Here is an 18,651-nt window from a genome sequence, read left to right as displayed (position 1 = left end):
ATCTGAGCCAGCACCAGCTTCCATTCTGAACCAGTTTCTCCTAAAACATCTCATGCGACATCTCATTTTTATAAATTCCTTACTGCCTCTTGAAATCTCTTTTTTAGTTGCCAATAAGGATTTAAATGCTTCTGGAAGAGATATCCACCAAAATTGACATGACAGTGAATGACTGACATCAAGAAACGGGGGGGGGGGAAACCATGTCAATGTTTCAGCACATTACTCAAGTAAACAACTTCTTCTCTATCCATCTGCATTAAGTGGGTGTGCCAAAAATTGGACATGCCAGCAGATGCATACAAGCACCGTTTGACATGCTTATTGGTGCTATTCCATACTGCTGAGAGTTGAAATACAATTCCCCTGAAGGGATTCTATATATTCTAAAACAATAACTTACATAATAGAAAAACTATAGATTCTTTACATTTTGGTCCTATATCTACAAATCCCAAATTTATGTTCTCTTGCTTTTTAATTTGTTTAGTGTTTCTGAACAGTAGTCATCTCTTTTCTTACCCAGGGATGTGTGTCATAAGCACTTGGGGCATTTCTTCTAGGAAACACACGTCCAGACCCCACCTGCGTCACTGTACTGAATCAGACACCCTGGGTGGGGCCCAGGCATCTGTATCTTGAAAAGCTCACCAGGTGATTATGAAATGCACTCCTGGTTAAAAATAATTATTGCAGATCACTTTTTATAGGCAAAATGACATACACATGCATACACAGACCAATATAATTCTACTTTATCCCTCATGGTATTCTCTAAATGTTCTTCTTTGCCATCCCATTCTTTCCTCTGAATTTCTGTCTTTAAAATTGTCATGGAGTTTTCCATAGTCAGGTAGTTCTCCTAGACAAATTTTAAGCTAAGTCACTGTATATTAGGCTCTGGCAACTGAGATCAAAACTCCTTCCAAAACAATGCCATTTTAACATACAGTCACTTGACATTTATTCAGCAGAGTCTGTATGCTGTGGTAAAGGCTGAGAAGAATGCAAGAACAAGAAGACATGGCCCTCGTGCCCTCAAGGGGCATTTCTGATGTAACTGGGGTGGAGACAGACCACCAAGTTAGAATAGTTAAGTAATTGCATAAGGCGGCATGTGATTCAGTCTTAGGTTACTAGTGCTTACGATAAGGCTCTAAAGAGAAGTTGTGTTCACTCCCAACCCAGCAGTCAGGCCACACTTTAGAGAAGGCCTGGGATTTAAAGAATGGATAGGGGATAAATGAGCAAGACAGAGCAAGTAGGTATTCTAGGCCAGAGACACTGCACAAACCAAGGCAGGAATGAATAAGGAACGAACGGTGAAAACACAGCTCTCTGGAAGGAAGAGGTCATTTGGGTGACTGATACCAAGCAGGCAAAGGCCAGACTCTACAGTTATCAGGCTAAGAAGCCTAATGCTTAACCTGTAGAAAAATCATCAACGTTTTAAAGCAGCAGAACATGGGGACAGTAGTATTATAGGAAAATGTTTTGGGGTTTTTTTGGTAGCAAATAAAATGTCTATGAGTATAAGAGATAAATAATAAGGAGACTATGAGAGCGATTAGGATTTGGGATAAGTGGTGGATTTACAGAGAATTGATGGAACTCAGTGGCCGACTGGGTTGAGTTTCTAGCCTGTAACAAAATGCAGGCATAGAAACAATAGGAGAAAAGGGGAGTCAGGAGTGGAAGCAAATCAGAGATACCAAGTGGAGACAGCAGAACGATGCCTCAGAAGAAACATCTGCACTGGACACGTGGCTTCAGAAGAAGTTGGTGAGAAGAAATAATTTCTATACCAGGAATGGAAAGGAGAGGAAGAAAAACAAGCACTTGATAACTGGATCTGGAAAAGTAGCACATTAAAGACCACAGGGGAAATGCAGTATAAATGATGCAAACAAAAGGCCATGGAATGGTAGGAGAACCTAGTTGCAACCCAGATGCCAAGGAAGAGAGTTTCAAAACAAGAGCTCATCAACACAGTTATGCAACAGAGAGGTCAAAGGCCACTGGCACTGATCCATCTCTAGTCCCAGCAGCCCCACACCTGACCTTTTCCTTTAATCTTTAGTTACTGACTATCCATACTACTAATAATTTAACACACATATGTAATTATCTTTTAAAGTCTATCATCAATCCACACATGCCCAGATATTACATCTTATCTCCTTGACACATTTTAATAAGCTTCTTGAGTGAAGAGATCATAATGATACTCTATATACTGCCCCCTCCCCACCACTGTGCTTCCACATTGCCATGCCTCTTAGTGATATTCTGAAATATTTTTAATTGATAGTAACTATCACTGTTCTATTTATAATGGTATGCAGGTAAAGACCAGTTGAATTCAGGGAGAAGACGCAGACACTGGTCTAGTGTTGGTCCTTGCCACTCACAGCATGGTCCACGGACCAGCCGCAACAGCACCACCTGGGAACCTGTTAAAAATGCAGAATCTCAGCTGCCATCGCAGATCAAGTGAATCAGATGCCTACACACATCGGTATTTGAGAGAAATTGGTGCAGACTCAGTATAGAAGGGTCTAGCACTGAGTTACCAAAGAACCTAGTTGGAGGAGGGGAAGATGGCACATGAGTTTCAGCATGTGGGCATGTGCTGAGACCCAGCAATGCTTCTGGCTCAATGATGGAGCCCCGGCCCTCTGTATATTATGGCAGGGCCAGTAGGAAGCTGGCTTTTGATCAGGAGCCCAGATACATAAATCATTCTTCCATAAACTGCCACTAAGTTCAGCCATAGGAAGGGCTTTGCAGATTGTATCTACTAGGTTGTTTTTCCAGACTGTATAAATATCCTGACCTCCTGAAGACGGGTTTTATGCTCTGATATTTACCTAGCACTAGGAATTTATGATATTACTTTGCCTCTGATTCGTTTTTCCTACAACATTAGGTTTCCCTCTAAGTCTTAGATTTTGATTGCTAAAATTTTTTTTAGCATAATTGAAAGCCAAACCTGAAAATGCAACTTTAACCTCAAACTGAAAGTGCCTGCAATTAAGGGAGCCTCCACCAACAGCAGTATTATTTAAATAATCCCTAAAAAAAAATAACTGTTAGACAGAGGAACAGTCATATGCCAAATGATGAAGACCAAATGGAGTAATGACTCTTGAGGAAGAATTTTCCATTTTGGGGGGATGTGCTCAATGCTTCAATATTTCTTTCTCTGGTTTTCCTATAGATAAGTATACTGAATATCACTACCTCCAAATATAACTGTGTTAGAAGAGTTCTCTGCGGGTCTTTAATTATTTTTAACAGCTTTATTGATATACAAGTACAATTTACACACCATAAAGTTCACATTTCAGAAATGGAAGAGACTTTCATTCCATCCCCCATCTTCAAGCAATGCCTCATTAAAACTCACCCAGTAATATAACACAGCAGTTTCTTAAATCTCCATGAATGTATGACATTGTCAAAACTCTGATAGTATAGCCTAGTATCTTAGTTCTTATCAGTGGAAAGAATGTCTTGACTACGTCCCTTCTATTAAAATTCAAACTATCAGCATCTATCCAAATAATGACTTTTAATGCAATATTTCAAAGATGGCTGGTTAAAAATACCATTGTATCCCCTTATAATCTGTTTCCATTAAAAAGTTAACTTTATGTACTGCATGCAAAGTGGAAATCACAAATTCTTACAAACCGCTGTTCCCCCAGTTCTTCCTGAACTATTTTCCCACCTGACGGCATGCTTTTTAAGGGCTGCTGGGGGTTGCATGGATCTGCTACTTTTCACCTCAGAGACAGCATGACTACTCAGGCAGGCTTTTCTAGAAAAAACAGCAACTTACATGCTCTCACAGAACCTTGTCAGTGTGCTTGGCTTCTCCTGGTTGCGTCTCTGTCGAAACCACCGCTGAATGCTCCGAACATCCCAGTCCAGTTGCTTGGAGAGGCCTTCCAATCTCTTTTCATCAGGATGCTATGAAACAAAGTACCAGAAAAATCATTTGCAATCCATTTTCATCTTCACCATAAACAGTATGCCCCATCTATGTTTGAGATTTTTTTGTTCCTATGTTTACTATCTGCTACTGAGATTTCTATATTTACCAATGAGGACCTAAGCCTTCCACTAGCATCTTGAACATAAATATCCACTAGGACAAGAAAAGTTACTCATTATAAAACAACATTGAAAAAACATGAACCTGGTGTACTTCTTATCAGCAATGTCCCTTCTAAGGAGCAACAAGGGTTTGATGGACAGCCGACTGGCTGAGTCAGCTCCACCAGCCTTCAAGGGAAGGTAAATTTGCAAAGCAGGCATCATTTAAATTTTATATTTTCCCAAGGGAAAAAAATGTTAGCCCAACTATCACATATAAGGATAATGTAGGACAGACAAAAAGCATGGAAAAATCCCAAAATGCCTCATTAGCCTAAGGTACCATTTCTACTATCAAATGTGTTTTCTCTTTCTTCCCTTTCTCTCCTCACTCTCCCGCATTCTTCACACATTCATCTTCTACTTCTTTTCTTGGTCATTCCCTCTGACTGTAGCCCAGTCAAGTCTTTCACCAAGACTATGCATTACTGGAAGAAGCAAAACTTGATGAAGTGGAAAGAGATGGCCCTGAGATGACAGGTACAGGTTCAACTCCTCACTCAAAAAAAAAAAAAAAAAAAAAAAAAAAGGAAGAGGGTTATTTATCAACCTAAATGAGATTGCAGTAAGAACCAAATGTGAAAATGTATGTAAAACTCTCAATAAATGTTAGTTTTCCTCTTCCTATCCTTCCCCTCTCTTCAACTTGTCAGAGAGAGCAACCTGCCAATAGTCACGTGAGAGTGACCTACTACACAACAAAACTAAGCCAAGTGAGTTCCACTCCTTTATTGATTCTATCTTTGCTTTAATATTAACAAGACAATAATGATCAGGGAAAATAACCAAAAAGCAGGTAGGGAGAAGGCAGGCTGAGCAGCCTTCAAGTTATAAGGATAGAAGCTAAACATGACACCTTTTCACAAGCATCTCAAGCAAGACAAGGGGTCAGTGCTATGGACTAAATGTTTGTGTCCCCCAAACTTTGTATGTTGAAACCCCAATCCCACATATGATGGGATTAGGAGGTGGGGCCTTTGGGTGGTGATTAGGTCATACACATGCCATGATGAGATTAGTGCCCTTATAAGAAGAGACCCCAGAGCGCTTGTTCTTCCTCCCTCTGCCATGGGAGGATAGAAGAAAAGATGGCCTTCTGCAAACCAGGAAGAGGGTTTCCACAAGAACCTGACCATCCTGGCACCCTGATCTCAGACTTCCAGCCTCCAGAACTGTGAGAAATAAATGTTTGTTGTTTAAGCCACCCAGTTACGGTATTCCATTACAGTAGTCAAAACTGACTAAGACAGTCAGACACCCAGAAGACAGCAAATGGCCTTAGGAAACACATTGTGCTGACCTTGTGCCTATAAATGTTATTTACCAACTTTCAATTGGGTGTGTACTTGGAGGTTTTTTTTAGTAGTAATGACACCATCTACGCTCATATCTCTCTTGCTCAAAAATATGGGTGGAGGAAAATTCACTGCCTATGATACACCTGGGCTATACCATTTTCCTAGAGGAATTTATTTTTAATTTCAATTTATTTTCTAAGTTTATTAATAGAGAAAACATTCACTTGGTTCACAAATTAAAAATTATTCAAAGTTTCACCTTCCAACTTTATTCCTACCCTCTCAGTCCCTACCCTCCCCCCCTTCCTGCCAGGTAACCACAATTATTAAATCAGTTTTAGTTATTTTATTCAAATATAAGCAAATTTGAATATATATTCAAATACATTATATGTATCCAAATATGTATAATAATATGTATTTAAATTTGAATATCACTTCTTGTCACAGTGGTTGCATACTGCAGATATTATTCTGGGCTTTGGCTTTTTCACTATACAATGTAACTTGGAATACTTCTTTTGTGTGTGTTTGTGTGGCAACTGGCTGGTTTGGGGATCCAAACCCTTGACCTTGGTGCTTTGGTGTAGTTCTCACCAAGTAAGCTATCTGGCCAACCTGTAGGAGTATTAGTATACAGAGAAAGCTTCCTTCTGTATAGGGATATACCATAATTTATTTATTTACACATTCTGCTATTAATGGACATTTAGGTAGCTTCCAAACTTCTATTGCTACAAACAATGCTGCAATAACCCTGCCATAGGTCACTTAGTACAGGTTTATCTGTGAGACAACTTCCTGAAAGTGAAAGTTGTAGATCAAAGTAGTCTATGCATTTGTAATTTATTTTGATGTTGAAAAATTATACTCTCATAACCAAGAGTGCCATTTCTCAAAGCCTCCTCAACAAAGCACACCAGACTTTTCTATTTTTTCCAGTCTGACACATAAAAAGCAGTATCTCAGTGTAGTTTTGATCTTTTTATGATAGAAGCATCTTTTCATGTATTTGAAAAATCATCTATGTTTCCTTTTTTGTGAAGAATATGCTGAAATCTATTTGCCTGTTTTTTGTTGTTGGCTTTTTTTCTTGATTTGTTGGTCTTTTCTTTATTGCTTTGTAAGAGTTCTTCATTTATTAGGGTGATTAAACCATTGCCTGTACAGTTAAGTTGCATACTTTTTACTAGTATGTCACTTGTATTTCAGAATTTGCTTATGGTGTTTTTGCTTATTTGTTTTTATTTGCAGAAGTCTGTTAAAAAACATATTTGAATTTATCAATCTTTTCTCTTATAGCTTCTAGATTTGGAGTCATAATTAGAACGGCCTTCCATACTCCAAATGTTCAAAAAATTCTCCCAGGTTCCCTTCTAACACATTTAGGATTTTTATTTTTATGCTAAAATTTTTAGCATTTGGAATGTATACTGGTATTCAGTGAGGTATGAATTGAATTTTGCTTCTTTCCAGATGGCTACCCAATATCCCAATACCATAGTTCATCTTTTCCCCACTGAAAAACCAAGTCTATTCTTCCATTGCCCTCTTATTCATGTGTGAGTACTACACCATTAGCTTTCTCAGAAATCTTTATTTATCTACATAAATGTTAGAAATAGCTTGTCTACTTTCAAAATAAACAAATGGCTAATCAAGCAAAACTGCTGGCATTTTTAATTAGAACATACCATTTTAAAATTAATGTGGGGTGAACTGGCATCTTCATTCAATTTGTCTTTTGGGTCCTTCTAGGGTGTTTGAAATTTTTCCTCATATAGGTTTTGCACATACCCCTAGGGATAGTATCTTTTTTGGTTTCTGTTGTAAATAAGGTACTTTCTTATATCTTTCAACTGCTTATTGGTTTGCATATATATAAAAGCCACTGGTTTCTGGTTATGAACTTTGTACGAAATTTTCATATTGTTTGTGGTAGTTTTTCACTTGATTCTCTTAATTTTCCAGGTAAACAATCATGTGACAGCATATTTCTGGAATGTAAGCTCTACAAACAAAGGAATTTTTTTAGTATCTTATTTCACCAGTACCTAGATGATAGCAAGACTCAAGGAATATTTATTGAATGAATGAACAAATCTTCAAATAGCAATAGTTTTGCCTCCTCCTTTTCAATTTTTATGACTTTTTTTTTTCCTTTCTCTTATCTACTTGCTAATTCAATTTAAAATTTAGCACAGTGTAGAATAGTGGTTGTAACAGGCATTCCCATCTGTTCCAGACTTTAGTGGGAATACCTCTAATTTTCCCATTAATCAAGTGGACAGATTTGGGACTGAGATCCAAATATATTTACCATGTAATGGAAACAACATATCCCTAGGTAGATAATTTTATTTTAACCAAAGTGATATTAGGTTTCAGTATTCACTGAATATCGTGTACTTTTTCTCCTTAGATCTATTAATATGATGAATTATATAAATAGATTTTTTTAATATAAAATATAGGGAAAGCTTTGCATTCCTAGAATAAACTCTGTTTGGTGAGGATAAGTAATTCTTTTAATGTGTTACCATCTTTTAATGTGTTATCATTGTTTATCTCTTCCCTATTGAAAAAGTAGATACTGTTGGCTGTTTTTTATTTAGGATTTTTTCATCAATATTAATAAGTATGATTGGTCTCTAGCCTTGTATTTTTTGGTGAAATCTTTGTCTACCTTGATGTTAACGTTTTATTCCAAAATTAAAAGAAAATTGGATGGCTTTCTTAATTTTCTATGCTTTGATATAGTTTGAGAATGATCTGCTCTTTTTTTTTTTTTTTTTGAGAATGATCTTCTCTTTAAGAGTATGTTAAATATTTTTGTGAGATGGATGTATTAATTTACTTGACTACAGTAACCATTTCACTGTGTATAAGTACAGTACATCAAAACATATTGTATACCTCAATTATATACAATAAAAAAATTAAGGAGGAAGAGCAAATATAATTTTTGATATTATTAGGTGTGAATTTAGGCCTTTGCATATCTTAGAAATGCTAATCATCTAAGGGTTAAAAAAAAATGCCTCCATGCTCAATAAATGCCTTGAGTGAATTAAAAACCAAAGAATTATTTTGTGAGAGCATCTGAGCCTGGTACTTTTTTGCATTTGAGCTCTTCTAATTTGATCTTTGTACATATACACAACACACACATGCATGGACTAAATTATATTTTCCTAGAGTAACTTCCATTTTATCCAATTTTTTCAATTATATTCACCCAGCTAATAAAAATGTACTGTTAATTTTCCTCTGTTTCTGTAGTTGTCAATCACTATGTCAATATTTGTGCTTGCTTTTTTTTTTTTTTTTTTTTTTCTTAATAGGGTTAGCTGACATTCTGCAAAAAAATCAATAAAGTACTCTTGGATTAAACGTTTTTAATTCTATACTTTTGCTAGCTCATTAATTTTGGCTTTTATCTTTATCAGTTTCTTTCCTTCTGCTTATCTCCATTTGTTTTGCTGTTTTTTCTCTAACATTTAATTAACTGGTTAACTATTGTTTTCATATATGTATAAATTTTCAACTGAGCACTGCTTTGGCACAGTACTTGTGAGTAGTGCTTTCATTATCACTGAAATATTCTGAAATTTTATTTTTACCCAAGAGTTGAGACAGCATTTATAACTTTTCAGGAGCGAGAAGCTTTCTGTTCTCTGATTTTTCTGTTTTCTAATTTCTAGCATTAAATTATGCCTATGATTTAAATTATGCCCTTGAATTATTTTTTATCAGATAAATTAAACCCATTTAAATGTATTGATAGAAATGATGCATTTATCGTTTCCTACCTTATGTTCTGCTTTCTGTTTTGATGATTTTAAAAAGTATTTTACTATACGGTTTGTTCTATTTTCGTTTGTTTTGTGGGTAATGTTTGTTCTGGTGGTTATCCATACATCACTCTTCTATTTCTTTTCCATTTCCAATAATTCCATATAACCAATATATAAAACTAGCATTATTTCCTCTTCCTTCCGCTCCACCACCCGATACTAGCCAATAATATTATCTTTCTGAGAGTTTACTCTTGTACCAGAAAATGTGCTATGCTTCTATTTGATTTGCCAGCTGTAACTGATAGGCTTCAATTCCCAACTATTAGCGATTATGCAAACAGTAAACTAATTCTACCTTCCACTTTCTTCTCCCCTCCCCTCAATTACTGTTAGCTGTATTGTTTCCACATTGTGAGAATACAGAATGGTCATATTCTGTCCTGTCACCAATCCTCACATTTCTTTCTCTCTTAGTTCTAAAGTTTAAATATATTTAAAACTCACAAACATTCTCAGAAATCTCTTTGTCTGCTAAAAGTAATGACTTAATAGTCTCCTCAAGAAAGACTCACAGAATATTTCCCCTAAATTTATTCATGTTCACATATTTGTAGGCTTTACACAGAAAAAACATTTTGGCTAGATATGAAAATCTTAGTTCACATTTTCCATGGGAATACAGATAATATTACTATAGAGAAGCCTAAAATCATGTGACATTTTCCCTAAATAGTGATTTGATTTTTTTGCTTGGCTGCTCAAATCATTATTTCTTCATTTATCAAGTCCAATTACTCTTGGTGTTGAACTTGCTGGGTCAATTTTCATGACATTTTTATTAACATAGTAAAATAAATCTCTATTTGTTTTAGGAAAAATTTCTTAAATTACATCTTTCAAAATTTGTTCTAATTCATTGTTTTATTTTGATATTCCTTAAGGGATTCCAGTTATGAAGATGCTGGATCTGCATCGCCTACATATCAAATTTTTTTAGCTCTTCATTTGTTTCATTTCATACAGTTTTATTATTTCTATCTTCCATATTCCTTGCTGAGTATTCTGCAGTCTCTAGTGTTTCCTGTGTTCTTTCCAATTTTGTCTTCTTTTCTGGGATGGCTTCAGGACTCTTTTCCTGAACTCTTATCAGCTCATATTCCACCTCCTTTTGTTGAGCAACTATTTCTTTTTTAGTTCTTATATTTGTTCTTTGTGATCTCCCTTCACAGAGTTATTGCTTCATTTTTTTAATTTTATGGTAAAATATTTGATGACAATTTTCATTTGCCTTTCTGTTTGGCCTCATTTTTCTAGTGACCTTTTTTGTTAATGAGCGTTGCTGCATTTTCTTTTCATTGTCTTTGCTGTTAACGTGAGTTGTTTCTTTATTAATCATCTTAGAATGAGGTGGATCTTCTTGCCCAGCCACCTGTAACGTAAGGAACAGCAAAGATGCTCCTCCAGCCTAGCTGCCACCGAGAGAGACTGCCTCCTGAAGATGTGTCACCCAGGTGCTGCTCTGCGTACCTCCCCCACTCCTCCTGCCAGCCTTGCTCCTTCCTTGTTTTTTCCTTGCTGTTCCTGCACCTGTTGGTGCAAACAGTGGGTGGAGCTTTCGCCATCTTCACCTTCGCAAAGTGACTCTTTGTTTGCTTTACTGAAATCTACCCCCACTGGGCCCTCTGTCCACATTTCATGTTTTTCAATTCCTCCTACTTGCTTCTGCACAATCCCAACTGTTAGTCTTTCTATATATTTTACAATATAGATATATTTATATTCTGATTTGCCAAATATAAAGTTTGTGAGATTTTCTTTCTTTTTTCTTCTTTCTTCCTTGTGCATGTGTATTTTCTTGTTGTTCTTATTATTCTCCATAAGTTTTTGAAAAAGATTTCCAGGGAAAGAAATGAATAATGCTGACTTATACAAACCTTTTTATACTACAAATACGTAGGCTAATTTTTTTTAACCTTTTTTTGTTGTTGGCTGGTACAGGGATTGAACCCCATATCTTAGTGTTATCAGCACCACACTCCAACCATCTGAGCTAGCCAGCCAGCATCCTAGGTTAATTTTAACATGAACCTTAACCAGTACTGGGAGGGAAAAGAGAAAGAAAGAAAAAGAAGAAGAAGAAGAAGGAGAATAGGTATAAGATGGCAATGAGGGAGAACAAAGTACAGGGAACCTGCCTATAATTTTAAAATAAAGTCTAATATACCAAAAGTGGATTATGATATGATTTCCCTAGATCACAAAACCTGGCTTTATAGGTGACATATATTCTAAACCCCATGGCTTAAGAACTGATTTGATTAGAAAAATGAGGTAGCTGGCATCATAGATACTTGCAAATAATATAGCAGGAGAATCCCCAAAAGTTTGTATATGCATGGGTAACTCGGAACATAACCAGTTAAGAAACATGAACTCAAAAATATTCACTAAAGAGAAATAATCATTCTGTTCATTTGAAAGGATCTGAAAACCCATAACTGCACATTCTTCAGTCCTATCTCCAAACCACTGAATCAGAATCTCCAGAAATAAGATGCGGCAATCTGCATCTTAACTCCTCAGGTGATCCTAATGCAAATTACAGTGGGGGAAACACCGGCCCACTGGCCCAAACTGGCCCTATCATTTACTGAATGACTTACAGACATTATTTTACTTAGCCCTCATGAAAGCCTGTGAGGATGTATTCAAAGATTTTTATAAATGAGATACCTGCAGCCTAGGGAGGTTGAAAAACTTGCCCAAGGCCACAGTGCTGGGAAGCAGCAGAGCCAGTGTCTGACCAACTCACACACACAACTTCAAATTATTTTCTAATAGTTGTAGGCTCTCCAAAATGATTTTAAAACTTTAGATTTAGTGAACGGGGAAGATAAAAGAAAGTCAGACAATAGACAGACAGGTGTTACCTCAAAAGGAGAACTGCTGGAGAATGTAAACAGGCTCAAATTTATCAACTAATTTCATAGATGAGTGCTCCACAGTCAGGGCATGTGAACCGTGTAGCCACATTGAGAAGGGCCCACACTGGGGGTTTAATGCTCTGTGGCTGCCGTTTTGAAATTCTTAATGTAAGTGAAGTCTAGTGGGGCAATGGAGCATGTGCCAAGGCTTGGAGTCTTAGCTCATGCACAGTCCCATCACATCCCCCACATGGGTTCTTAGTCACCCAATTCCTCATCCCAGGCTCCCAGCACCCACCAGTCTCCCTCTCTCCCACTACCTAGTGACTGCTGCTGTCTTCAGCTCCCAGCAGTGGCCCAAGTGCAAGCAAAGGATGTGGCAGGTGGGGGTTGTACACCCCGAGGTGTCTCGGGCAGGGCATGGAGGCAGCCACTCCAGTGCACTTGGAAAAATAAACTTGGAGGTACCTATCCAGCATGGGCTGGGACAGTGGGACGGTGGACAGGGGAGAGGCCTGATTCAAATTCACTGCCCCACTGGCCAGGGCACAGTGTATCAGGCAGCGGCAGAAGAAAAGGGGAACATGGCAGCTGGACAGCTATGTATGCACTAAGTCACAGAGTGAGGCCCCAGGCACCTGTGATGGTCTGCATTTGCCTTGTGAGTATCCCTGTGACTGAGGGAGCATGACATTACATAGCAAATAAAAAACACCTTGATAGGTTGAAAGACTGTGGCAGGAAGGGAAAAGCTTTATTTTTTTTGTACTTTTAACTTCACTTTTTTGGTGTTTTTTGAACAAAGGGTCCCACATTTTCATTCTGCACTGGGCCTCACAAATTATGTAGCTGGCCCTGTACATGGTAGATTTTAAGGATTTATGAGGGTACATCCCTAGACACTTGAAGAAGATAACCATGCCTTCTACAAAAGGTCACTTGGAACTGTAGCCAAGGCTAGGAAGCTGGATGATCACTCAAACATATACAGATTCTCCAAACCCTGCTCTTCCTATTCTAGTCAACCCACATGTTACTTTTTCATTATCACAAATAAGACTGGAGAACTACAAAGAATACAAGGAAAAACAGTTCTAACTTTGGCAGCATTTAAAACAAGAGCCTTCTGTTTTAATTACATAAAAGCCTTCCAAAGGAATCAACTTGGAAACGGAGAGAATATGACTATTAAAATTAGCTAGAAGCAAATATTCTGCAGAGCGATCAACCTGGCTGCAAAACCTTTTTATTACCTTTATAGAGGGAATTTCTCCAGTAACCATATTAAACATAAGGCAAGGGAAATAAAATATCCACTGCAGGATTTTTAAAGGAAGGCATAAAATTTAGATTGAAAACTCATTTTATTATTCATTTAGTATACTGTGTAATACACTTAGAGTAGCTCACAAATGAAATACAAACGTGTTGTAATTCACATTAAAAATGACCTGATAATTCCCTACATATCTGCTTTTTTTTAAAAGGGAAAAAAAAAACGTGTTTCACTGCAGTAAATTGATACACTAAGTAAAAATGCAAGCTTTTCTTAATATTTTCTTCCTTTAAATACCATAGATATGTGTCCCTTCAGGCTGGAGCTTGGCAATCTACAACCATCCCACAAAATACCAAAAGAGCTCTTCCTAAAATTCCATTCATTCCTCTCTTCTTCCTAGCATAGATGTAAAAAAACACCTGGTGCTTTCTTACACTTTTCCAGGATAAATACCATTTTTAAAAGGAAAGAGGGGGAAACCCTAGAGAATTCTGGCAGAAACGAAGAGCATAAAACAGAAGTATTTGGATATTGTAGTAGGTTAGAAATCTTGATTCTCCTTTGATCTTAGAATAGGATTTTTAGGTAATGCATGAATGAGCCAAAAGGCTCTTGAGCAGGGGACAAAAGTCCACAGATAAGTTTGGCAAAAGCCATCTAATCAATTCTAATCACTATTTAGGGATGGGATTGTGTACTTTGTTTTAGGTTGCTGGTTTGATTCCAGCTTGAATGACTATTGACTATTTAACCTATTGATTGTTCTTTAGATATGTTAAGGAAAATGCTTGAATGCTATTTAAATATGCTAAAGAAATCGCTGTAGGAAGATTGTAAAAAAGAAAATGCTCACTAAGGACAAGCTGTTTGTTGGTGAATTGATCTCATTGTTCATTTACTGCTGTTACTAGTTTTACACTGCCTGTTTTTATGTCCTTCTTTGATGACTGAATCAACTGATTTTTATTGTGAAACTTCCTTGTCTTGTCAATAAAAAGAAAGGCTGATTTTGGATCGCTGCTGCTCCCCTGATGGGCGGCAGTCCCTCCAGGCCTCATTGATGGTACTTTGAGTGACTTCTTTCTTTCTCTTTTTTCTGTCTCGGTTACACAGAGGAAAGTTTAACAGGATATTTAATTAATCGTTGTAAGGCAAGAGACAGTATAAACAGCTAGCAACACAAATGCCAAAAAGAACAGAATTTGCTTAACACTGTAAAATCGCATCTTAGAAGCCTGAGTAATTTTCACAGAAAAATAAAAGGGAAAATGAGCCACTTAGTATAAGAACACATGATACTTTTCACAGAATTTTATACCTCTCCTGATCTTTTTTTTCTTTCTTGTCCAGGTAGGAGTAAGATAAGACACATGTGAGATACATAAGATACATAAAAATACGATATATAAACTCTGTAATTTGCTTTATTGTCTTATGGTCTTAGATTGAGGGTTTCTGACTTCTTTCTCCTGCCCATCAATTTGGGAGTTCATCATCAATTTGGGACTTTTCTCCTCACTGCCCTCACCTGCTTTCTTCTTCCCACTCCTAGTTAACTCTTACCAAATTGAGTATCTTCTGTCTTTTCGTTGTCCACAGTGAACCTGTCTCTCCACTTCCAGCTCTCCTAACCCTAGTCCTTCAGTCTATTACATGGAACTCTTTTCTCTTTCAGTCATGCTTTTTTATTGCTGTTGTTCACGTGTCCATTCATCACAACTCCTTGAATATATGGACAATGCTATCAGCAAACAGGTCCTTTTTTTCACACACACACAAATTACATTCTTTGGCTCTACCCAGTTGCCTCCACAAAGTCCCCCTCAGCCCTTTTCTGTACTGCTGCACGTCACGTGAGATTAAAAGAAGCTCAGAATTAGTCTAATCACAATCTAATCAGGACTGTTCTTCACAGACAAGCTTCTAAAATCAACTTGGGAGTAAACTAGCAGGTCTAACACCTTTAATTCAGCTTCTACTGTTCGGGTCTAATCACAATACTTGAATTCTTTCAGAAGGAGAGAACAAATCTATGTTTACTTGAGGTGGGAAATGGGGAGGTGGAGAAAGGTTAGGGAGAAATTGCATAAGGGACACAAAGAATAATTACAATCTATAATAATGATTTGATCATCATATGTTGTACACAAATAATGATAGCACCATACCTCCAAAATACATATAATCAATTATGCTCCAATAATTGTAATAAAAAATACTTGAATTCTTTCCAGAAAGTGAGGCCGAGCAAAAAGTTGACTCTCAAAACTCAGGAGAGAAGGAAGTGAATGACTGCAGGTTGAGAATGGTGGTCGGGACAATTCACACTCTAGGAAGGGACAGTCATACCTTTGTAATTGCAGTGAAGACCTTTTCCAGAATGGCATTTGGCTGGGCAATTTGTGGTCCACTGGCCTGAATGTTGAGGGCTATGGCACATGGTTTGGCTACAAATCTAAAAATTGAAAAAAAAAAAAGTCAGAAGTTATTCTTTCTGTAGTTGTTTTCAATGCCACCAGTTATACATTACTAAATTGTCCCAATAAAGTGCTGATAGAATGTTATGGGTGTACAGTGTCAACATTCACATCAGTAACTAACTATAAAGCAGACTGAACTGTTTTTCTATGCCCCAGCAGTAACAGGAAAAAAATAAATCCCTTTAAAACATTTAAACCCTCTGATCCTCAAGTTCTAATGAGACTCAACAGACAGACCATCAAATGAAAGCATAAGTGAACACGTAAGACATATGAGGGTACTTCAAAAAGTTCACGGAAAGATCCACATTATCTTTTAATGCCATTTTTCCAGGGACTTTTTGAAGGACCCTCATATAAATAAAACAATTAATGATTTTTAAATCGTATAACTTATGCTCTTCTTACTAACACATAGCAGTAATCATGTTATATACTTTTACTGGGAGAAAGTGTTTACTAAGCACCTGATTTCACATGCAGAGAGAGCACCCTTGATTACTCCTAGTCATAAGCTTGGCCACCTTTGCCCTTATACTCCAAATGTGCTATACTCTACCCCAATCTCTGTGGCTTCTTTAAATTTTCTGTTTTGCAGTTATTTGCTTTTTTCTCATAAGGAATAATGAAGGAAGTCAAACGGCACGATCTTCCAGAAAAGTTAAAAGGTCTAAGTATTTATGAGCACCAGCTAAACTGTTTTTATTCTTAGGCAAATGCCTATGTCAAGAAGAATGCGAAGATGGACCCTCACTTCTGGTCACATTTGATGTGTGAATGAGGCTCTGAATGGGAACATGTGGAATGTATTTCTAAAAAACTATGTGAAAAAGAAAAAGCATTTAGAGATTTAAGAGTTATTTTAGACTAAAAGCTGAAGAAATAAGATTGTGTAAATAATCATTTTCAGTAATGACATTTAACATTTTCTACTAATATGGACTAATTTAATATCATATGAAAGCATTACCAAGTTAATTTAAAGTTGGCCAAAGGTAACAACTGATAAATGAGTCAATCTTAGATGAAGCTTCTTTAATAATAGTCAACAAGATTAAAGAACAGCACACAAAAAAGGATTTTTTAATTTAAGTGGGACTAGTGAGGTTTACATACACAGTACCACATAATACTCTACTGGGTCCTATTTCAAGTAAAAATGAAGAAATTTATTCAAACAGGAAAATGGAACACTGTACACGTGCAAGCTTAAACCAGGAAAGATAAACACAGAAAATGCAATACAGTACCTGTTACACTGGGTTATCTGGGACAAAGTGGGAAAGAAAGAATAATCAGCCTTTCCCAATATATAAATCTTCTAGAAACTGGAGTTTTCCCAAAACATTTGCATTCTCAATTTTTTTCTTGTAAAGTTTTCTGACACATATTACCTATGTCCCTACCTTCTTGAGAAGTGTAACCCTCTCCTAATGTCTGTGGGTCTTCACTATGGACAATAATCATGGAGGCATGGCTGTAGCTATTGTGGCAAAAGAAATGGAATGTGACGGGCAGTGACCACAGTTTCCTGTGTAGAACGCAGACTTGTTTCCTTGACAAAGAAGGTCCCTGCTTTGTGGTTACTCTCCTCCTCATCACAGGTAGAATGAAGGATGTGAAAAGACACAAGGTCCAATAAAAATGACAGACAAGGTAAAAAAGCAAATTAATGTGGTGTAAAGGCCAAAATCTACTCTTCCAGTGGTTTCCTTCTACCCTTCCCAGCTGGATTCCTCCCCAGCCCTCCCACGTCTTCTCTGTTCTCACGGCTTCTGATACACTGTGATCAAATTCCCGTTTGGACTTTGTCATCATCATCCTTGTAAAAATCTGCCCATCTAGAACAAGGTCTTCTTCTTCTTCTTCTAAATAGTGAAGAGTTCACACGCAGAGGCTGATCACTTCATCTCCGTATACCTCATGACAATGCCTGGGGCAAACACAGGAGGGGGTCAAGAAATGGGATCGGCTGGCTCTCTTCAGTATATACATTTTCACGGTTTTTATGGTTTTAAGTGCTGCTGACAAGTTAACAGACATTCTCTGTGTGCCCCGTAACAATGTGTGGGCAAGCACTAGGGGAGTCAAGAAATTTACTCAACAAAATTTCTTCAATAGCAACTTCTTTACCTTTGCTATCACCTTCCAGTAACTTAAAAAAGCATTCAAATAAAATTTTTTTTAGTATTTGTTATACAATACAATGTTTTAGACCTCCCTATCCCTCTTTTTAAGCTTCAAACCACTTTTTAAAAGTTCTATTTTCTCTAAATTTTAAGAATGAATGCAATAGCATCTTAAAGAAGGCATAACCCTCGATCACCAAACTCAAAGGTGATGCTCTGTAAACAGATTTTTAAAGCAACATCCAAAGGACAGAGTAGGAATCATCTCTGCTATTATCTGGTTGTGGAGTTCTAGTTGCAGAAATTAATCTCTCTGTGCCTTAATCTCCTCATATGTAAAAAATGATTTTAATTACATATGCACATGTATGTATACATGCAAATACATGTATACGTTTAAAGATGTTACACAGTCCCTTGTCTAAAATTTTTCACATGAACCATGTGTGAGCATTCAATGAACGTTTGATGGATGTGTGAATAAATGAACAAATGAATGAACAAATCAGCTAAAATCCAATGGGGTGTAACTTTATCATCTTTTCCACCAAGGCTATACATTTTAATTCTCTTGAATATC

General features: G+C 36.9%; 1 protein-coding gene across 2 annotated transcripts in view; it reads right to left on the bottom strand.

Moving 5' to 3' along the window:
* The window catches only part of CERS6 (ceramide synthase 6), a 286,531-nt gene that overhangs the window by 194,043 nt on the left and 73,837 nt on the right, over nt 1-18,651 (bottom strand). For both annotated transcript variants that reach the window (XM_063106910.1, XM_063106915.1), the window contains exons 2-3: nt 15,812-15,917; nt 3,845-3,975 (exon numbers count right to left, since the gene is read on the bottom strand). In XM_063106910.1, coding sequence (XP_062962980.1) covers nt 3,845-3,975; nt 15,812-15,917 — 237 coding nt within the window. The remainder of the gene's footprint in view (nt 1-3,844; nt 3,976-15,811; nt 15,918-18,651) is intronic.

The sequence above is a fragment of the Cynocephalus volans genome, chromosome 1 (assembly GCF_027409185.1).
Source record: "Cynocephalus volans isolate mCynVol1 chromosome 1, mCynVol1.pri, whole genome shotgun sequence".
In the NCBI taxonomy this organism is placed as follows: Eukaryota; Metazoa; Chordata; class Mammalia; order Dermoptera; family Cynocephalidae; genus Cynocephalus; species Cynocephalus volans.
The sequence above is the reverse complement of the archived record's forward strand: the minus strand, read 5'-3'. Positions and strand labels throughout refer to the sequence as shown.